Genomic DNA, 23673 nt, shown 5'->3' on the forward strand with positions numbered 1-23673 from the left:
AACACAACAGCAGCTAATGTAGCTAGCGTTAGCTAACATGTTAACTAATGTTGGCTAAAGCTAAAGGGCTCGTTAAACTTAGCTTAGAGAGTAGGTTAACATTCTGGCAATGATATCCATGGTAATCATAACTTTGGTCCAATTTGTGTTCTTGCCTCTAGTTAGTAGATATAGACAACACGGTAACTAGTTAGCTGTTAGCCTTAGCTTTGAGCAGACGTATTTATGCTTCGTACGCGTTCGACACATTTAACTGGGAGTGGGGCCGTCCACACTGTTTTATCCATTGTAGGCGCACTCACGTTGGCCCTCGTTCTGACTCATGAAAAAAACATGAGTAAAATAAAAGACACTACATAAACCAGTGGTTCTCAACCTTTTTGTGCCCTATCTTATCCAGGTCCCTACGCCCCATCAAATATTATGTAGGCTAAATCCCGAATATTAATGATTATGCCCCAATATAGGCCTATTATTGTGTTACTATTGTTATAAAAAAAAAAAAAATATAACACACATGTATTAGTTTCCCAGGTATCAAAAGCCATGTGAATAGAAAATATATATATTTACAGGTTTTAAAGAAAAATGCAACCATTTGACATTCAAATTAAATAACAGCAGCCAATCAGACGACTAGATATGTAACATTCAAACTATAATTAGGTATTATCAAAAGGCCTGCTGCATGGGGTGAACCCAGCACCTTTATAAGATGACTATAATTTGAATGTCCTTTTGTTTGTGAAGTTACCTTGGGGTGTCATGAAATGAGCTTTAAATAAAATGTATTATTATTATTATTATTATTATTATATATTATTATTACAAACACTAACAGTAGCCAATCAGAAACAGCTAGCAATTTAACATTCAAATCTAGTTTCATTCAAATCTAAAATCGAACTGTTCCAACGGAAAACAAGCTGGCACTTATAAAGGATCACACACACACCACACACACGCAAGCACGCACGCACACACACGCAACAGCACGCACGCACACACACACGCACGCACGCAAGTATTTTGGGATGACAAACGACTTGGAACGACACCTACTGCCGAATGGAAATAAGTTTACAACCTTTGAAAGTTAGTGAGAGCGCTTTTTAATGCTTAGAAGAGTCTAGGTTTGCTATGGCCTGTCTTGCGAGTAAATAGCAGAAAAAACGTTTGAGAAAACGCCCCACATCGCGCTGTGTTTTGTGGAGGTGTGAGAGTCCCGTACATAAACTGATCACTTCTATCGCTTCCTAAGAGTTTTAAAACACCAAATAAGCCCCACGGCCGGAGTTTATGGAACAGCTGAGTTTGCCAAACAACAACAAGCACAGGTTCTCGCAGTCTTTTTTTTTCGTGATGGCTGTTTGTCAGTAGAGTTGTGTTTATAAACATCTCGAGTGTTACGTTTTAGTTTTGTGTAATGGGGTTAAAACAGAGTCGCGATTGCTTTTTTCTTACGTAGTAGCTACAGAGTTTTAAGACGGCTGAGCCGTTCCATGAGGGAGCACGGGCTGCACCAACACTGAGACCAGGTAGGATACGCTGGTGTCGCAGTGCGTACTGGCTTTAATGTTGCAGCTACTTGTTGGTAGATGTATGTTTGCGTTCCGCCCCCAAGAGCACCTCAACGCCCCTTTCCAAAATATTGCTTAACGCCCCCATCATCTTCTGAACGTCAAGTACCGCCGTTGAGGCTACTCGCTACTGTGTGTTTATTTAAATATAAGTACACCTACATGTAGGCCTAAGAGATTGCAATATAAACCTGTATATTACTATTAGGACTATAGAATACATGTGTCAAGGATGTAGGCTATAAATTAAATAAACTTCAGCTGGAGTCCGATTTACCACGGCAACACTGTTGACCGCATCAGTGATCTCTTTCCATTCCGCATTCTTTATACAGTCTTTAATAACAGTTTTCAGGCTGCCAAATAGTACACACGTTAGTACAAATGAACCTGAGTTATCAGGGTTTCAATTTCCACCTCTGAAAAGTGCCGGCTTCTCAGCCGGATTACGTCTTGCCATGTCGGAATTGTAGGGCGAGGCCTCAAAACCCGAGAATATATTGGGGCGTGATATTTAAACACAACTCCTCCAGACAATCTCTCGGGGTATCCATGGATGTATTAAGAGGGGGTATCTAGTGTCCGATTTCCAAACGCCGTGGGCGCACCGCTTCACCATCTTGCTTGGAGTCAATGTTTGTCGGACCTGCTCACATAGTAACGGTTGCTATGATGTGTGATTGGACAATGGACGTTTTGGGGGAGGGGCCGGCGAGAGGTCAATTAAGTCAAAATGTTGAAAAAGAATTTGAATGAAAGTCTAAATCCGATTTTGAGAACAGGGTCTAAATATTTTAGGAATAACGTAGAAATATGGAGAATAAAGTCTAAATGTCGAGGATGATGATGAACATTTTGACTTTATTTTCTAAATGCTAAAACCAATCTGAAGATCTTCCTCCTCTGATGTTGTTCCCTTATGTCTGGTACTATGGGGAAACTTGTCTTAACATTTGATAGCTAGACTGGATATTTATTGCAGATTCCGATCCAGGATCAACATTCTAGAATACTGGAATAGAATTCTTACTCCAGTTTCAGATATCTACAATCCAGTTGTTACGAGTCATCATTTTAATTTAGATATCATAAATGCTAGCCTGACATGGTCATACTCAGATTCAAGTCAGAATGTGAGTCTGAAACCGCTCCATTGGGCTGTGATTATGGGGCGTATTCCAACCGAACCAGGAAAAAAAATGCCTCTGCATTCATTGGATAGACCTACAACCAATCAGAGCAACGGAACTCAACTCAACTGTCAACAGAACTCAACACTGTGTATCGTCTCCATAGCAACCACTCTTTGCACAATGCATTCGTTATAACTTCCGATTTTTAGACTTTTTTGAAGCTGGATATATCATTTGTTGCGTGTAAATATGAATGTGGATAACGTTAGTGGTAGTGACATGCTTGCTACAGTTCCATTTCTAGAGATGAATTGGCGAAAATAACGTTTTATTTCTCTGATTCACGGCTTTGTTCTAGCGCCGCTGGGTGCTCTCTTTCTCCAGTCTCTCGCTATCTCTCTCCACCATATTGAGAATGTGGAGATGACGTCACTACACAGTTCCCCGCCCCCTTCCGCCATTTTGGGAGGCTACCCGCCAGAACCGTTCATTGTTTGTGTTGGTAGTAGAGGAGGTTGTTGCAGTTCCTCACTATTTTTAAATGCCTGGAAAACACTGCTTTGTAAAAAGAAATGCTCCAGTGTCTCACACGATTGTCGTGGAAACCGTAGGAACCATGCACACTTAAAAATGATGGGTTAAAAATAACCCAACTTGGGTTGTTTTATAACCCAACCGCTGGATCACTATTGCACCGGACCAACAGTAGTTAATTTGACCCAGCAAGATGGGTTGGTCATTTTTAACCCAACAAATGAGTTAAATATTCTACCCAAATGCTGGGTCAAATTAATTACAATTCTGGGTTGATTCAACTATATATTTGTTATATAGTGTACCCAAATGCTGGGTCAAATTAATTACAATTCTGGGTTGATTCAACTACATATTTGTTATATAGTGTACCCAAATGCTGGGTCAAATTAATTACAATTCTGGGTTGATTCAACTACATATTTGTTATATAGTGTACCGAATGCTTGGCAAAATTAACCCATATCCCAGATTAATTCTAACACATTACAGTACAATTTAAGAAAATAAATTGCAATAAAACTGTTAAACTACAAACCTAGAACAGAATACATGCTAGATTTATGCATATATGCAATAAACACTTAAACAATACAAAAACAAAACATAATGGAATCTTTGAAAAAAATGTATTATATCAACAATATAGTGGAACTGGTGCAGTTCATATCACTCAGGTAGGAAAACATTCAGAGCAAAACAACAATTACGAATGAACTGGCTGAACATTCAACAGGCCAACAGTCAACAGGTCTATAGTGAACAAATTCAAATTCCTATTAAAAAGCTGCTATTAAGAGCCATTAGCTCTACTTGCAAGCAAGTATTCTACTTTGAATAAACTTTACCATTTTAGACTCCCCTCCTGGCATTTCATATGACCAAGTTTCAAACAACTTTGATGCAGCATCCCCATGCAGGACAAGCCTGTGCAATCTATAAAATGGAAAACACATTTTTAAAACCAATTCAATGTGGCACACTAATAAAACATTATAAACAATGCATCCTCATATGTAAGATCATATTTCCCTATACCTACCATGCCTTTGGTCATTAGGTGAGGGAACTCTTCGAAGATCTGATCGATTGTCCAATTGTTGTCCCTAATCCACTTGGCCCTGTAGACTGCCGTGTTCCGCATGTAGGTCTCTATCTGGCTGAGGGGCTGAGAATTGTTTCTCAACCATTCTTTAAGCTGTGACTCATGTTCGTCTGATATGGTACATTCTGTAAAAAAGAACAAGAAAGTTGTCATTCACTGAAATATGGATGTTTTGCTTCATCAAATAATTTTTCAGTTTAATAATTACCTGGTATGAGAGCCCTTGCAAGAGCGCCATCATCTGGCGTTTGTGGTGGTGTCTGTGCCGTGCTCTGCGACCTGCTGGTTGATCTCAGCCGCTTCCTGACGTTTCGCAGCCTTTCCTCCAGGAATCCAGTGGCTGGCTCTATTCATCTATTGGAGTCACTTTGACACATTACATGGAAGCTACTGAAAAAAAGAGGAAATTATATTTCATAAGAATTCATGTCTGAAAAGGGCTTTAGTAGCAATGCAGACTTGATATGCTGTGGATGGGAAAACAAATATTTCTTACCTTTAAATCTTTCGACAAGGTCTGGCACTCTGTCAAAGTGTTAATGACAAAGCTATCCATTGATCTGAAACAAACACAAAAAGAGCTTAAGCAAAGATACAATTGCTATTGTATTAACTATTCGGATATCACCATGTAAAAGCAATGCAGACTAACAGAAGAATGTAATCCAATGTGAAGATAACAGCCATTTTATTTAGCATCACAATCCTCCCTCTCTACCTATACAATTCATATGAGAAATTGCATGCATGTAAATTGTTTTTATATGAATGCAATTCATATTTGAATATTTGTGGCTGCTCACAGCATAGCCTTCAGGGCACGACTGTCAGTACAACAGTCTACAGCAGTGGTTCCCAAACTTTTTATTATATATTTCTTAACCGTTAACTCAAGTGGCCCTTGGCCCCGCCATTTTAAATAAGCATTTGTTCGTATCTATTGTGGGTCACCACATTACTTAAATAAATGCACATACATGCATTTAGTCAGACATATCAGGTTATCTCACTGTTTTTACATACTTTAATCAGTCAAACACTGTGTTATGCTTTCACATTTCACATTAAAAGCTTCAGGAAAAACTAGTGCATTCATTTATAGCCAGTTAAAATAATATAGCTAGCAAAGCAACTAACGGACAGCCTGTTGGCTAGTAAACTATCTAGCTAGCTAGCTAGATAGTTAACTGGCGAATCACCTGGCTAGCTTGAAACTAGCTGGCAAATTAGCCTGGTGAACTCAATAAACATGACCATATGCCCATGGGCATTATGAACTTGTTTCATTAATTCATTAATATAATTCAGACCAAACGGATAAGCTGTAGGCTATCCATGCTTCCATGATAACGGCTAAATGGCTAGCTACGTTGTTAGCCAAACTAACCAACTAGCCTCACAATATAAAAGATAGTACTTTAATAGGTAACGCAACACAGACAATGTGAATTAGACATGTAGCTAGTGTACACAAACCTTTTATTTATTTGCCTCGTTGGATGACCAGACAGAGAACCAGGTTCTCTGCTGTGACAAGCGCTCGGTGTGCGGACTCTGGTGATGATCTGATGACGTTCGAAGCACAAACAACCCAAGTGCTGGGTCAACTGATGTATGTTGGGTTGATGGATTTTGACTCAACGCATGAGTTGCACAAAATAACCCAACTTCCATATAAATAACCCATAATGGGTAAAACATTTCATAACCCAGCGGTTGGGTAGATGAAATAACCCAGCATTTTTTAGGGTGTGTGTTAAAGTTTTTTCGTTTCCCTACATAGAAAAAGCATGAAGGAGAGCATGTCTCCGATGTGACAAGGAGACGTCGGATTTCTTGGGTGGCTGCAATTAGAAGAAAGGACTTTTCTCTGGTCCAGCATAGAGACACCACACTGACTGGAAAGGATCCCTACAGAGACAGACCTTTTAGTGAAAGAGTAATATCCTTTTAGTTTAACATCAAACAGCCCCAAAATCACCATCACCAAGCTCCACCAGACTCCATGTAAATAATCAGGACTTTTAGCGTGTATAGAGCCAGCATATTTCCACCAGACTCCATGTAAATAATCAGGACTTTTAGCGTGTATAGAGCCAGCATATTTCCACCAGACTCCATGTAAATAATCAGGACTTTTAGCGTGTATAGAGCCAGCATATCTCCACATGTAAATGGGTGAATTAAGGGTTTATTTCAACCAAACCAGAGTGGTGATTGTTGGAACAGTGGAAAGATGAACCAACCGGCTTTTGAAGCTTTTGGTTTTATTTAGTTTCTGTCCCCTTTGAATGAAGTGTGTTTTACGATGGTAAAAGTCCTGATTATTTACATGGAGTCTGGTGGCGTTTGGTGATGGTGATTTCGGGGCTGTTTCATGTTAAACTAAAAGGATCTTACTCTTTAACTAAAATGTCTATCTCTGTAGGGATCCTTTCCATAATGTTGTCAGACACTTAGAATAATAATCAAAAACTGAACTTTTAGTGGATGCTAACTGATTAATATACTGGACCAGTTTCAGAGGTTGTTGTTCCTATCAGTTTGTCTCTGTAAGGGCCCTTTTCTTTCGCTCGTAATTTCTCTGTTTAAACCATGGATGTATTAAGAGAACAAGACGCCTTAATGATAATTCCTTGAGCCTTCTTTCCAGCTCCGTGTCTGTGTCGCTCTGACACTGTTGCCCCTGGCAACCGATAGTGTAGGATCCCAAAATGGTGGACGGGCTCAGACACCTTCCAAATCGTGACGTATGTCCTCATTCTCAATAACACTACCGTGCTTTGTTCTAACGCCGCTGGGCGCTCCCTCTCTCCAGTCTCTCTCTATCTCGCTCCACCATATAACGCTACCATGCTTTCGGGGAGTTGTTGAGGCTCCTCCGCTGAGGATTTTAAAATGAATGCGTGGTCTTCTGTAACAGACACGATGGTGGAATCTACACATCTCAATTCTCCAGCGGCAGCCACCTGTTGTAAAAAAATTCAACACAAGCCTTCTTTGGTGACGTAGTTGATTCTGTTACTGTTGATCATCTGTCCGACAATCTGATTGGTGCGAACAGATCCTGTTCAGGCAATAATTAATAATAATAATTAATAATAAGTCCAGACTGAACTTCCCGACCTTGAATGTTGTGGGCGGGTCTAAGTTCGGCTGACATCCAGGCTACATAAATGCCATTTTGCGTATCTAAAGTACATTTTAACTACAAATGTAATTATGGATAACCACTGTTGGCATTATGACTGGTAAATATGCAATTGCATGGATATCTGTTTTTTTTGGATTTCTGAAATTAAAATGATGACTAGTAACAACTGGATTATATATATATCTGAAATTGGAGTTCTTCCTAGTAAGAAATCTATTGCAGATATCTAAAGTTTATTCTGGAATGTAGGTACTGTTTCCTGATTGCGTCCTACACACTGCTTCCTCTATTTCCTCTGGCTGTTTCACAATAAAAGCTTTCCCCCAGATAACCAGTGGGAGTTTTTTAATGTGAAGCAGCTGGAGAAAATGTACAGTAAGCAGAGCTTTGTTAGCAGTGCTGTTCTTTAATAAAGACTGGTCTACACAACATGATGTGGACATATTCTAATAAAATATATTGCAGATATCTAGAAAGTTATTTCTAACTAGGAATAATTAAATACAGATATCTGCAATGAATATCAAGTCTTGCTACTAAAGGGGGCTTTCACACCTATTTTGTTTGGTCCGTTTCGTACTTTTCAGTTTGATCCGAACCAAAATCACAGATGTAAAACAACCCCCGGACCACGGACCAGGACAAACAGCTGAAATTTGGTACGACCAAAAGAGGTATATCAGTTGAAAAAATTCTGACACAGAGAGAGGATATGAGAGGATGGGGAAGCCCGTCTACAAACCAATCAGTTACAAGGTCCTGCTACACCCTGCCATGCTCTGCGATTCCCTGCAGTATCCGGCTGTGTCGTGCCGCGTACACTGCATCCACCCATGCTCTGCTGTGCCACGCTACATGCCCTGCTATGACATGAACTACAGTACTACGACTACCATTGTAGTCACTGTTCCATTATCTTTATTATGACTGCCACTGTTCATCACACCCAAACCGGCACCGTCAGACACCGCCTACCAAGAGTCTGGGTCTGCCAAGGTTTCTTCCTGAAAGGGAGTTTTTCCTCGCCACTGTCGCAACAGCCACCGCTAAGGCTTGCTCTTGGGGGAATTACTGGAATTGCTGGGGCTTTGTAAATTATACAGGGTGGTCTAGACCTACTCTATCTGTAAAGTGTTTAAGATAACTCTTGTTATGTTTTGATACTATAAATAAAATTGAATTGAATTGAATTGAAGAATCGGGAGACGTAGCTCACGTATGGGATAGTTTTGTCATGTATAGTTCTGTAGTGCGCTTGCATAACTGCAATGTGAAACCAAAACTTACCGGAAGAAAATGTATGCAGTGTAACAAAAACATGAACTTTGGTCCAGACCTTGGTTTGGACTTTAAGGTGTGAATGCCCCCTAAATGTTAAAACGGCCTTAAACCTTTTAAGAATGTAAATTTAGTTTTGACTAGTACAATCAAAGTTGTAGATATCTTGAAAAACAATTGCTACAAGTAAGAATGTTATGTGCATATCTTTAATTACCATTATAACTAGTTAGAATATAATTTTGACCAGGAGAAATGCTATTATAAATATCTGAAATGTAATTACAGATAGGAGTGTGGTTCGATTAAATGTTAAAACGGCCTGCCATAGCACCTAAGACATTTTTCCTGTTTTCATCTATAGCTGTTCTGCAGAGCTTCTTCTTGTGGGTAACATCTGACAAAAACAATACATTTAGTTTTCTATGTTGTAAGTTGACCTTATTGTTTAAAGCCACATTTCAATACTGACAACAAATGTTGTATAATCTCTCTGAAAGTGTCAAACAACAATAATTGATAAGTGCAGGGTATTAATTTACAACCCGGTCTCACGGCAGTTCGTGTCAATATCCACGTTATTCTTAATCTATTGATACGTGTTCACGGAGACGTTTTTCTCGTTTTTTACGTGTAAATGTCACGTTATTTTTTACGTGTAAATGTCACGGTGACAATGCGAGGTGGCCTGCTGGGGACCCGCCGGGAGGCGGCCGAAAAGGACGCTCCATGAGCCGGGAGGCGCCCGCGAGACGGCCCGAGGCGGCCCGCTGGGGACGCCCCACAATAACGGGATGGCGGAGGTTGGGTTTAGGAAAACATTTACGGGGAAAGGGCGCCTTAAACGCCGGGGAAAGGGCGCCTTAAACGCCGGGGGGAGACGCGCCACAGTAACACGCGGGACAAAACGCCATACGCAGGGACGCCATCCCCGGGAAACAAAGCGCCGCAAACGGGACGCGATCCCCGCTCTCCCGGGTGAAAGTCCTGTGTTGTTTGACCCATCCACCACCCCGACCAACCTCCCTACGCGGATTTTCGGCTTTTTATATTACTCCCTACAATTTCGTGCTGTGGCCACGAAATATGCTTCCCATTGAAATACATTACTTCACATTTTCGTGTTGTCCACCACGTAAAAAACGACAAAAACGTCTCCGTGAACACGTATCAATAGATTCAAATAACGTCACATTTACACGAACTTCCATGAGACCGGGCTGTAATTTAAACTCTGAACATTTCTTGAGAGGTGACAGCCTTCCTCATGTCCGAGCATGTCTCCATGACTTCCTGCTAGTGTAGACCACTAACTGGTGTTGTGACACAGAACGACCACTAGATGGATCACAACACAAAGGAATGATGAGACAACGTTACTGTACTGCTGCCACGCTAAGCACCAACCACTCCTGATACATGAGAGTGAACACACTGTCGGTCTAGTACAGAATAATCACTCATGATGGACGAGGACACAACCAACAACCTCACATATGTTTTCCTTCAGGAGGAGACACCATCTCCTCCATCTTCACCAGTTGATAAAGAGAAAATCTACTGGTTTCAAGAACTTTCTGGAAGTCTCATTTTCTTGATTCTCGTCTTGTTTTAACACAGAAGTTTATTTCTGAAAAATCACTGAAAGAAAGAAATCTGGTGAACTGGTAGAAGTAGAATTAACTCACATGTTGTGTTCCTCTTTGGAGAAATAAACTCAGTTGCCAGTTTATTAGGTAGGTCTGTTGTGTAGGACTAGATGTTAATATCCCTAAATTATTCATACTTGAGGCACCGATGAGACTCCGTGGGATGCTCAGTTGAGTGATGGCACCCTTTGGGTTGTCAAGTGGGCGCCCTCCTTCTTTGGTGTTTCGCTGATAGGCCCACGACACCTCCAGAGGGTTCAGCAGTGAGTCCCAGCGTCCCAGGTTCACTCCCTAGATGCCATCAACTCACTTGAAAGCCCAGGCGGAGTCCTTTCTTTTCATCCACAGCCACTGGCTCCCCTTTTCAGCAGCCTTGGAGAGGTCTTTGATTGCCTGTCGATGGGCCTTCCCTCGCACTCCCATCTCCCTGAGTAGCCTAGATGTTGAGGTGGCTACGAACCCTCTGCAACCTACTTCCACTGGGTGTACCTTCGCATTCCAGCCCTGTTGTTGTGCATCGGCTGCAAGTTCTGCGTACCTCAGCCTTTTCCGTTCATAGGCCTCCTCCATTGCACCCTCCCAGGGCACGGTGAGCTCGATGATGTAGACAAGCTTCAACGAGGCTGACCACAGAACAAGGTCTGGTCGCAGGTTGGTAGCTGCAATCTCAGCTGGGAAGCAGAGTTTCTTATCCAGGTCTGCCAGCAGCTTCCAGTCGCGTGCTCTGCTCAGCCTCCCAGTGTCTGGTCTTACGGTAGTGAGGCTGCCTTTACTCTCACCCTCCCGGACAAATGCTGTTGGCTGCCACTGAGATGACGGGGGAGGAAGGGCATTCACACCTGTCCGTCGGCTTTCCAGCACTGCTGCAAGACACTTTAACACCTGGTTGTGCCGCCAGGTGTAACGGCCTTGGGTGAGACTGGTCTTACATCCCACTAAGATGTGCTTCAGTGTTGCTAGACTTGGACACAGAGGGCATGTGGGGTCTTCGGCATACCACTGGCTTAGGTTTGCAGGAGAAGGCAGGACATCGTAGACAGCCCTGATGGTAAAGCTTGCCCTGAATGCCTCCATCTCCCACAATTCACTCCAGGAGATCTTCCTCTTTTCCACTCCTTTCCATGCCATCCACTGCCCTTGCTTTACCTGTGCCACAGCTTGAGCACACCTTCTTGCTTCCTCCTCCCGACGTACCTCCTGGACCACAAGCTTGCGTCTTTGAAATGGAGAAGCCTTATGCCACACTGGTGTACTGGCACCCAGGCCAAAACCACTCCTCCCCTCCTGCACTCGCCCCACGATGTCCCTGTGTCTGAGTGCTGCTTTTGCCTGCTCAGTTGCAGCCAATGGAGTCCATTTCCTCCCAGTAGCCAGGATGGGAGCAGCTTGGGCTACAAATGGATCACTCGAATCCAGTAGCATCATCTCCAGTCTGACTTTGGCGCACTTGTACTCCTCTGCCAGGCTGGAAATGGGGAGATGTAACATCCCTTTGCCATAGAGCCCAATGCTGCTGAGGCACCTGGGAAGGCCAAGCCACTTCCTTACATATGAACTAACCAGTCTCTCCAGCTTTTCCACCTTTGAGAGCGGGACTTCATAGAGGGTTAGCGGCCACAGGAGACGTGGGAGTAGTCCATACTGCATGCACCAGAGCTTCAGCTTGCCAGGAAGCAGGGTTCTGTCGATGTTCTCCAGGCCGCTGGTTACTTCCCTCCTGAGCTGCTCTACTTGCTCTTTGTCTTTAAGGGAGGCATCATACCACCGACCTAGGCTCTTCACAGGCTTCTCGGAGACCGTTGGAATGGGTTCCTCGCCAATATGGAAGCGGTGCTCTGACAGTTTCCCCTTGACAATGGAGATGCTTCTGGACTTGCTCGGCTTGATCTTCATGCGGGCCCGTTCAATGTTTTCCTGTAGCTTTCTTAGTAGCCGTACAGTGCAAACCTTGGTCGTGGTTAAAGTTGTGAGGTCGTCCATGTAGGCTCTGAGCGGTGGCAGCCTCAGCCCAGGTCTTATTCGCTGTCCGCCAACCGTCCATCGCGAGGCCCGGATAATGACCTCCATGGCCATGGTAAAGGCCAACGGAGAGATGGTACAGCCGGCCATGATTCCCACCTCCAGGTGTTGCCATGCTGTCGTGTACTCTGCTGTTGTCACGCAGAGTTGGACATCCTCAAAATAGGCTTTAACAAGGGTTGTGAGAGCTGCTGGAACTCTGAAGTAGTCAAAGGCTGTCCACAGGAGGGTGTGAGGCACTGAACCAAAAGCGTTCGCGAGATCCAGGAATACCACGTGAAGATCTGTTCCCTCCTTTTTGGCGACCTGGATCTGATGCCAGATGACACTAGCGTGTTCTACACAACCAGAAAAGCCTGAGATGCCTGCTTTCTGAATTGACGTGTCAATCAGGTTGTTTCTTTGCAGGTATTCTGCCAATCTGTGAGCGACCACACTGAAGAAGATTTTTCCCTCGACGTTTAGAAGGCTGATCTGGCGGAACTGCCCAATCACTGATGAGCCCTTTTCCTTGGGGATAAGAATCCCTCCGGCTCTCCGCCAGGACGTTGGTATTTCCTTCTTTTGCCACACGACTCTCATCAATCTCCAGAGGAATCGCAGGACATCAGGTGCGTTTTTGTAGAGCCTGTATGGAACACCGTTAGGACCTGGAGATGATGCGCCCTTGCTCTACGCAAGATTTGTTCTAACTCACTCCATCTGGGTAGACTGATATCAGTTTGTGCTCTGGTGTGGATTGGCTGGTGGCATGTCAGGAGGGAGCGTAACTTCTTCCTGGTGTCTATCATCTGTGCAGGAATTTTTTAGATGTTCTTCCAGGTCAGCCTTAGATACCAAGAGACTTCCACTCTTCTCCTTTGCGAAGAGACTCTTCACAAATTTGAAGGGATCTTTATAAAAGCGTGATCTTGTTTGCTCCTTCCTTCTGTGCTTCCTCAGAAGGTTTTCAGCTCTCCTCAGTGTTACAAGCCTGCTCTGAATCTCTTCCTGCAGCAGGTTTATGCCACCCTTCTCTTCCTCTGAGGCCTTCCTCCATTGCTTTTTCAGCTGTCTCCTCTCCTTGACTAGGCGATCTATTTCTATCTGCCTTCCGATTTTGTGGGGATTGACGGAGTAGCTTTTTTTTTTCGACGACCACTCCGAACTGTTCCACCCCATAGGCATAGATAAGATCGCCCATTCTTTCCAACTTCTTCATGGTTGCGCCTCTGATCCCTTCCAGTATGTTGCAGAGATCAGTGTTGACCTCCTTCCACAGCGTTTTGTCGCAGGCCTTTGGCCACCGGACCAAGGGCCTTCGCCCTCGGATCTTCTTCTCTGCTGTTTGACGTGATGGGTTGGATTCGGTTGCTTCCCTGTGCCTTGTTCTTCCTCCTCTGGGGCAGGGGTGTCGATGTCCTGCAGACTGTGGTGTGTGTCCTGCTGCTGAACTTCTGGCGACTGACTCGACCTGCTTCTCAGAAAGTAGCTGTCGATGCGACTTCCCCTGTTGCCCCTTCTTTAGGCATCCTTTCTTGCCCTGATGTATTTTCAGGCCTAGGGTAGAAGTAACCTTTGTCCAGCCACATATGCAGTTCTGGAGCTTACGTCCTGCTGTAGCTGTCGGAGCCTCAGGTAGGCTGATCATCAATCTCGTAGTCTGTTCCATTCCTGTGTTCGTACCGGGTTGTCTGCCGACGAGCCATCTTCGCCGCCTCTCGCTGGCTCAAGGGGTATTTTCTTCTTATGACTTTTCGTAGTACTTTGTGGGTGGGACCCATACACCTCTCGTGCTGGATCCCGCCGCCACGGGTAGCTAGCCCATGGCAGCCCCGTTGAGGTCTATTCCCTCATGCCAGCTGTCTTTCCATGCTGTCATAAAGACTTTCCCTTGTTGTCAGCTGCCCTTTCACAGCAGTCACTGGTTCACCAGATGATCAGGTCTGTTGTGTAGGACTAGATGTTAATATCCCTAAATTATTCATACTTGAGGCACCGATGAGACTCCGTGGGATGCTCAATTGAGTGATGGCACCCTACAAACTAATGCAGTCTAATACAACATATTACAGTAAATCAAACTAATATCAATGAGGGTAGACTAAATAACAGAAATAAGTCAGAACTATAGTAACTTATCTAAAACATTCTTATTTTACATATTACATGATATCACTTCTATTACAATATAAAATACTATATTGCTGCTACAGAGGCAGATGTTTAAAAAAAAACTTTATTTTCAATCTTTATTCATGTAAACTGTGTGGATGAATGAATGAATCCAGCCAAACAATTTACATACAACATGAGAGCAAACAGGAAGTAACTCTCTTTATCTTTGATGATATTTTTAACTCCCCAATGTTGAATATTCAATGTCTGAAAAGACCTAAAGTTAATGTGTAAGTATATATTGTATTTCTTACTATTCTGTTTGTCTTGTTGATGCTAAATATTATTTTTGTTGTACCATTTGATGCAACGTTGCAGATATGTGTGCGGTCTCTCTCTTCGTGTCGAATAAACTATACACTAAACTCCTCTGGTTAAAATAAAGCTGAGGCACATTAACGTTTTAACACACATAATCAAGGGCGTAAATCCCAGGGGGGTCAGGACCCCCCCCCCATCTAAGGGTTGTCATCCCTACAAAACTATGCTATGTATTGTAAATAACATAAAGATGTATACTTAAAATATCTGTGTAAGTAGAAAAACAATACAAACCCCAAAAAATGCTTTTTAAGTTTAGAAACATTTTGAGTTCCCCCTCCTTTGCCTCACAGTGGTTTGGTCCACTGCCTGCTGTATGTTAGGAATCAGATCTGCACTCGACTCACAGTCACATCGGTAGTGACAGGAATGTAGTAAGTAGGCGGTTCAAGGATGTTTTATTCACATTAAACATTGGATGACGTTATTCTTTTCTCAATTAGAAATTATGCTGAGTAATTAATGAATTAGTCATGACAAAAAGTTTGCTATGTTAGTGTAATATAATGTAACGTTACCTAGCTTGTTTAATAGCTTGTTGGATAGAAATGCACCCACCACTACAACTCACATTACCACAGCGATAAGCCTAATGTTATGTGTGTGAACTGGGTTATTATCATAGCTAGACTGTATATTGAAGATCTACAGTTGTGTTTTGTTCAATATGATGTTAAGTGTCAGATCAGTAAGTTTGCTGCAGAAAGTGTGGCTCATGTGGCTGTCAGGGTGAACAGATGAGCTTTACCAGTGGCTCACTAATTTACATTATGATCAGCTAATTTAACAAGTGTACAAATCATTGTATTTCTTTTATATGGGGACACTTTTTCAAAATAAGTCATTATGTTTTAAGGTATTTTTGTGGCTTGATTGTAAACATGGTTTTAAAGAACAATATTTTGGTCAATTTAGTCAGCTTTTTCATTGAATCAAGACAAACACTGAAAAGAAGGATAATGGTACAGCCTCCATGCTACACTAATGATAGTATTAAGGCTTTCCTCTGTGGACACATGTCCTCTACCAGTATAATTGTGGCTGTATTATTTGTGTCCCCTTCAACAATTGCTCTTCAGAAATGTTCTGTTTATTGCCCCCCCCTACTGTTAGATCAGATTTATGCCCATGCACATAATAAATCGTTAGTTATAGCATGACCATTGCTCCATATCAACCAGACAACACCCTGGTATTTCACAATAAGAGTGTACATGAGAGGGTGGAAACAAACCACAGAGCTGCAGTAAGAGGAGGAACAACACTGGAAAGAGGACAGATACAACGTCACACTCCAGAAATGTAACATGAGTGTCAGCCACGCTGCAGTGGAGACAAGTCTCTGTTTCTCTCTGAAAGAAAACTCAAACTGACTTTGTCAGGTCTTTCTCAACAACACAGCAGAGTCTCTGCCAAACACTGGTGAGTACAGCTGGTCAGATTTACACTTTCAACAACCAGGATTAACACTAAACTTCAGCTCTACTCACAAAGGAAGTTCCACTCTTTTAGTTACTCTTTTAGTTACCTACACATTACTTTCTCCATTTCCTCTGGCTGTTTCACAATAAAAGCTTTCCACCAGAGAACCAGTGGAAGGCTTTTAATGTGAAGCAGCTGGAGGAAATACAGTACAGTAAGCAGAGCTTTGTTAGCAGTGCTGTTCTTTAATAAAAACTGGTCTACACAACAGGATGTGGACATATCCTGTGCTGTTTTATCAGAGTAGCGCTTCAGCTTGTCCGGCCAACTTTAATGGGCTTGTTGCAAGTTAAAACACTTCTGTCAGGGCTGGCCGAGTGCTGAGGCAGGAAAAGGATTCTGGACCCAAAGTGCACGACACGATAGGGCAGATGCAGGTGTTGAATTCATTATAACAGAAAACAATGCAGGCTTACGTGAGTCTTTAACAATCCAAATAAGGTAAAATTTCCAAAAGTAGTAACTGGACTCCACTATGGCATCAAAAGGTCCAAACCAAAGGGACAAGTAGAAAACAGGAACAAGCAGGTACACTCGACAACAATGATGATATGACAAGTAGAGTTTAGATTCTCTGCCCGAGCCCGAGCCTGGCCCGACTTTTGGGCTGGGCCGGGCCGTTATTTTCCACCACTATCCTCGGGCCGGTCCCTTGATCAAGAATTTGTGTTTTTTTTTAATTTCATTTTTTTCAATCATTACGTTATTAGCCTAATTGGGTGGGGAGCATACCTGTCAAGTATCCCGTTTTGGCCGGGAAAGTCCCGTAAATCTCCCGTATTTTAACCTGCGTTATTAAAAAATAATACCCCGGGTCCGAGCGGAGTAAAAAAAAAAAAAACATTCCCAATCTGAGCTCTGTCACTAGCCTCGCGATAACTGCCACCTGCAGTAGCCTACTACAGGTACTGTAGGTGGCAGTTGTCGCGAGTTTAGTGTGTGAGGTCAGATGATGAGAGACGGATGATGGACGCTTCGACAGAGACGGTGCGCTGCCAAAACTTATGAAGGCTTTACTATGCATTCCCCATAGCAATGCAAGTTGAGAAAGGGTGTTTAGCATGGTACGAAAGATTGTTATAGAGAATAGGATGACGTTAGACAACAGAACTGTTTGCGCTCTACTCTCATGTAAACCACTCTGTAAACCACTCTGGCCCAGCCCACAAATACACAAATACACACCAAGAATGCAAAGTCTGCAACAAATTTATACAATAACTCACTAAAAGAGTAAAGAAAAGTTATGTGAAATGAAAAGAAAAACTGTAAAAGAAAAGCAATATGAAATGAAAAGAATGTGTGGAATGAAAATAAAATGTAAAGACAAGCAATGTTTTAAATTGTAAATGTTTTCAGCATTCTGCATCAAGTGGTGATTTTAGCTTTCTTGTACACCTGTCTTAAAATGTAAGGGATACTGGAGCTTGGTTGGGGTGGTGGGACTGCTTGCGGTGGGCGCCGGAAAAATTTCCCTTATTTTCAAATCCAAAACTTGACAGGTATGGTGGGGAGAAAGCTATGTAACAAATGTGCCCAAAAAGTTACACAAGTTGGACTAGTAAAACATGTTACAAAATGCAACATGTGTCATGCGCGGAGTCTCCTCCTCTCACATGCATCACCGGGGCTGCTGGGCTGTATTGTTTAGCTTAAGTGCAACATGGGGCTTGAGGATGTAAAGAAAAAAAGAAAAACAGGAGAATTACCTTTGAGAAAGTTTGGAGAAAAGTCGGAGGTATGGAACCATTTTAAGCAAGTCGTAGGCAGTGACAACATATGTGTCGGCTTTGTCGAGTGCATTAAGTGCGGCACGCTGTTCGCCTATGACAGCAAATAAAACAGGGACTTCGACGATGAACAGACACATGAAGCAGGCTCGCCATGGCAGAAAAGATGATAGTCAGCCTTCAATGTCCTCTTTTGTTACTTCTCCAAGCATAGGCTACCTCTGAGGGCAAGGCAAGCCCTCACAGAGAAATGCGTTGATTTTTTTTCTTTTTTTACGTTTCTTCATTCAGATCCATTTGCGATCCGTTCCATTCTGAATAAACAAACAGTTTACATGCTTCGTCCTTGTTGCATTATTCATTAAGATCATTTTGAACAGATTTCTGCAGTTCAAACAACTCTGAATTGTAGTTGAGAGCATCAGTTATGACGGCCAACGTATTAAAAAAGTGTTGGGTTTAAATCGGGCTCAGGCTCATAATTCCAGTTAATGTGTCGGGCCGGGCCGGGCCGGGCTCGGACACAACGTGCACGGGCTCGGCTTGGGTCGGGCTTGATTTTTTGGGCCCGATCTAAGCTCTAATGACAAGGACTGAACAGAACAGAGGAAATTAAACACAGGGGCAAATGAGCAGGGAGGGGGTCAAAATGGTGAAACATATTAGGGACAAATCAGACTCAAAGAGGAAACAAAGCTAAACCAAGACACATGAAACCAAAGACTACAAAATAATACAGGAAGTAAACCAAGCCAAACATACATTCATAAAGATGAGTTCAGGAAAAACAGAACAGATAACAAGGAAACAGGAATCAATCGAAACTCAGAGAAAGAGTTAACAAAATAAAACAGGAAATATATCAGAAACCCACAACCCTAACAACTTCACCATCATATGATTTACTTAAGATAACAGTCATCACACTTGTTTCTTTTTACACAAACAATTATGCGATCAATGGTCTCTGTCACTAAAAGATATTGTTTTTGTAGAGATTTTTTACATTTCTGAGGAACTTGGGATGCCTAAAAACTTCTGAAAATTGCAACACATGTCAGAAATGGCAAAAATTGCAAAGTTCTGCAGGGATTGAGGTCGGGCTTGGCCAGCGGGATACATAGCGCTCCTAAACACACACCAGGGGTTGGGATGAGGCAATTTCCATGTTTCAACATAACACAGGAAGCTGTTGTAAATTGACTTTACGCTGTCCAATCTGCCCTAAATTTCTGAAGACATCTATATGCCTATATTAAGTCATAATCATAGCGCCACTTACTGACAACAGGAAGTCAGTTGTATGTGACACAGATCATCCGATTTACATGAAATTTACATGGTGTTATCTACACATGGTATACAGCAACATGACGTTTCATTAGAGTATGTTCTCTATTGCCACATTGTGGCCACAGGAAGAGGTACAAAATGTACAATATGTATTTTTCAATGACACACACTGTCTGCAAAATAATGTCTAACTCATGTGCACAGTGTCTGATTATCCCGGAAATGCACAGCCATGTTGACCAGGGTTCCATCAGTTTCCCCGATGCTAATGGGCGAGGACCCATTCACCACTGCTTGCTGCTTTAATTAAAACTGTAATTTCAATAAAATGTTTTTCTTTTCTTTCACACTATGTGTAGATATGGCTGCTGCAAACTATCTGCAATCTGAAGATCAGTTTCTGTGCTCCATCTGTCTGGATGTGTTCACTGATCCTGTCACCATACCATGTGGTCACAACTTCTGCAAAAACTGCATCACTGAACACTGGGATACTAGTAGCAGGTGCCTTTGTCCCATGTGTAAGGAGGGTTTTATCACAAGACCTGATTTGAGGGTCAACACTTTGTTCTCTGAGATGGTTGCTCAGTTCAGACGGTCAGCTCAACAGAAAGCCAGCAGCAGCAGCTCAAAGCAACAAGTGTTTAAACCAGGAAAAGTTCCCTGTGACGTCTGCACTGGAACCAAACTGAAGGCCCTGAAGTCGTGCCTGGTGTGTATGGTCTCCTACTGTGTGACTCACTTGGAGCCTCATCTGACAATGTCAGGCCTGAAAAGACATCAGCTGATCGACCCTGTGGAGAACCTGGAAGGTAGAATGTGTACGAAGCATGATAAACCTCTGGAGCTGTTCTGTAAGACCGACCAGACATGTGTCTGCATGCTCTGTACTGTTTTAGAGCACAAGATGCACGATGTTGTTCCTCTGAAAGAAGGATATGAAGAAAAGACGGTAGAGCTGGGGAAGATAGGAGCTGAAATTGAGCAGATGATCCAGAAGAGACGACTGAAGATTCAGGAGGTCAAACACTCAGTTGACGTCAGTGAGAAAGATGCAGACAGAGAGATAGTAAAAGGTGTTCAGGTCTTCACTTCTCTGAAGGAGTTTGTTGAGAGAGGCCTGAATGAGCTCATCAACACTATCACAGAGAAGCAGAAAACAACAGAAAAACAGGCCGAGGCTTTCATCAAAGAGCTGGAACAGGAAATCTCTGAGCTGATGAAGAGAAGCACTGAGGTGGAGCAGGTGTTACGCTCTGAAGACCACCTCCATCTTCTCCAGAGTGTCCAGTCCCTAAACATCCAACAACCTCCACTCACCAAAGACTGGACAGAGGTCAGCGTCCGTCCATCATCATATGAGGGGACTGTGGTGAAAGCTGTGGATCAGCTAGAGAAGACAGTCAGTAAAGAGATGAAGAAGTATCTCGAAGCCGAGCTAACGAGGGTCCTGATACAGCGCATCCTAAACAAGTGAATCTTGGTGAAGTGAGGAAGAACCTCCCAGACAACCCAGAGAGATTTTGTAATTGTGTTAGTGTTTTAGGAAAACAGAGTTCTCTTCAGGCAGATTTTGCTTTGAGGTTCAAGTTAAAGGAAAGACTAAATGGGACTTAGGAGTGGCCAGAGAGTCGATTGACAGGAAAGAGAACATCCCATTGAGTTCTGAGGATGGGTACTGGACGATATGGTTTGGAAAGTATGGTATGGAAAGGAGTACAAAGCTCTAGCAGGCCCTCCAGTGTGTCTCTCTTTGAAGTCTCAGCCTCAAAAGCTGGGGTTGTTTGTGGATTATGAGGAGGGTCTGGTCTCCTTTTATGACGTAGATGCTGCAGCTCTTATCTACTACTTTACTGGCTGCTCCTTCACTGAGAAACTCTTCCCATACTTCGGTCCCTGTAATAATGATGGTGGTAAAAACTCTGCCCCTCTGGTCATCTCTCCTGTCAGACTAAACTAATCACTGATCTCATTTCAGGTGTTGATTTATTTTCAATAAAGGGAACAAATGTACACATTCATATATTTTACATCTTATTTTCTACAGAATCTCTTTCCTATGGTAATTGATTTACACTTTATTCCATTTATTATCATATGGTTAAATTTGCAACAAATCTTTGCAAATTAAATCAAACTTCATCTTGACATATTTGGTGTCTTTAAAAACTCACTTATAATAAATGTCTGTGCGTTTAACAGAGGTTTAAATAGATATCGTCCATATAAAGTGTGTCATGATGCATCAAATTAATTTGTTGATTATTTAATAAGATACACGTTTATTTGTATTTGATGTGCAGCCACAGAAAACATATTGCTGAATATTTCATTGTGTCATGAAGCTTCATTTAAGAGTAAGGCCTATTACATCCCATAGTGTCTACAGAACACAGTATGTGTCGTTATACCTGGTATAAACAGTTAATGGTGAAAAGTGTTTTGGACAATTACTGGTCACTTTGGCCATTTCTTATTTGTTCAATGAATTCTGTAAGATGGTTTATGAGTCAAAGAAATCTGCAAATATGTAATTGTAGAATAAAAACTGTAAAATAAAGTAGTTGTTGAACACAAGGCCTGAGTAAGCAGTGACTTGAGCACTGGAGGAAATGTACAGTAAGCAGAGCTTTGTTAGCTTTGTTTTTGCTGTTCTTTAAAGGTCCCATGGCATGAAAATTTCACTTTGAGGTTTTTTAACATTAATATGAGTTCCCCCAGCCTGCCTATGGTCCCCCAGTGGCTAGAAATGGTGATAGGTGTAAACCGAGCCCTGGGTATCCTGCTCTGCCTTTGAGAAAATGAAAGCTCAGATGGGCCAATCTGGAATCTTGCTCCTTATGACCTCATCAAGTCACAACTCATGTTCCAAACTGCTCCAACATTGCCAATAGTGGGAGACATGGGATGGGAATCATGTGAGGCTCGTTGGAAGATATGTATGGCCCAGTTATGGAATCGTTTATTAGATATGGATGCAAGTACAGTTGGTTGACGAGGAAAATATTTCTCTGGGATAAACACATTCTTGGTTCTTGGTCTGAAGATACTGTATATGCAAATTGTTGTGTAACTATTGGTTTAGTGAGTTTTTTCATAATAATGAAAAGATGAATATTGGTTTGTATAAAGAATCTGTTTGCTAAAGACAAAAAACAGTGGGCTGACAATATATGGGCTAAACCAAAATTGTGTATTTTGTGATGATAAAACTGGAATATGGCACAGAGAATGATGTATATAATTTGTCAAAAAGGCAAAGATCTCTATGTGCTCAAGTGAGATCTGGGGTTTTACCTTTAACTGTTGAAACAGGATGATATGTTAGTTTAGAAGAGGAAAAACGGATCTGTCCCATGTGTTGTTTGAATGATATAGAAAATGAGTTCCATTTCTTTTTTCTACTGTCCATTTTATTATGAACAGTGTGACATTTTGTTTCGTATGATAAAAGAAGTGATTGATATAGGTAAATATGGATGATGCTCAAAGACTGAGATGACTGTTCACATGAGAAACATATAAAGTAGCCAGTAATCTTGAGAAAGCCTGGTAGAAGAAAAAAGCTCTTTATCGAGATGATCTGTAGATGAGGATTTGTTGTTTGTATATACTGTGTGTGTGTGTGTGTGTGTGTGTGTGTGTGTGTATGTATATATTTTTATTCATGTATTTCTCCAAATTATTTGTATATGCAACCGGAAGATGTTTGTTAAATAAGTTTGTGGTGTCTTGTAATAATGTGGGATGGGTCAAAAGGTTTGCCATGACACAGAAATAAAATATAACTAACTATAGTTGTTCTGTGATGGTGACATCTGATAACAATAACTTTAGTTTTCTATGTTGTAAGTTGACATTACTGTTTAAAGCCACATTTCAATACTGACCACCAATGTTGCTGACAACAATAATTGATTAGTGCAGGGTATTAATTTAAACTCTGAACATTTCTTGAGAGCTGACAGCCTTCCAATGGAAAAAGGAGGACACACTGTCGGTCATGTACAGAATAATCACTCATGATGGACGAGGACATAACCAACAACCTCGCATATGTTTTCCTTCAGGAGGAGACACCATCTCCCCCATCTTCACCAGTTTATGAAGAGAAAATCAACTTGTTTTAACAACTTTCTGGAAGTCTCATTTTCTTGATTCTCGTCTTGTTTTAACACAGAAGTTAATTTCTGAAAAATCACTGAAACAAAGAAATCTGGTGAACTGGTAGAAGTAGA

General features: G+C 42.1%; 1 protein-coding gene and 1 long non-coding RNA gene across 2 annotated transcripts; one reads left to right on the forward strand and one right to left on the reverse strand.

Annotated features, from left to right (window-relative positions):
* Positions 1-4460: 4460 nt before the first annotated feature.
* Positions 4461-5190, reverse strand: LOC120566915. The gene is made up of 3 exons (XR_005640489.1): positions 4849-5190; positions 4561-4742; positions 4461-4477 (listed from the first exon to the last, which is right to left on the reverse strand). It is a non-coding gene; the product is annotated as an uncharacterized LOC120566915 (long non-coding RNA).
* Positions 5191-16163: 10973 nt separating this feature from the next.
* Positions 16164-21259, forward strand: LOC120566750 (E3 ubiquitin/ISG15 ligase TRIM25-like). Its single transcript, XM_039813377.1, has 2 exons — positions 16164-16352; positions 19795-21259. The coding sequence occupies exon 2, from the start codon at positions 19797-19799 to the stop codon at positions 20910-20912; it is 1116 nt and encodes a 371-aa protein (XP_039669311.1). The 5' UTR covers positions 16164-16352; positions 19795-19796; the 3' UTR covers positions 20913-21259.
* Positions 21260-23673: the final 2414 nt, after the last annotated feature.

The sequence above is a fragment of the Perca fluviatilis genome, chromosome 1 (assembly GCF_010015445.1).
Source record: "Perca fluviatilis chromosome 1, GENO_Pfluv_1.0, whole genome shotgun sequence".
NCBI classification, from domain to species: domain Eukaryota; kingdom Metazoa; phylum Chordata; class Actinopteri; order Perciformes; family Percidae; genus Perca; species Perca fluviatilis.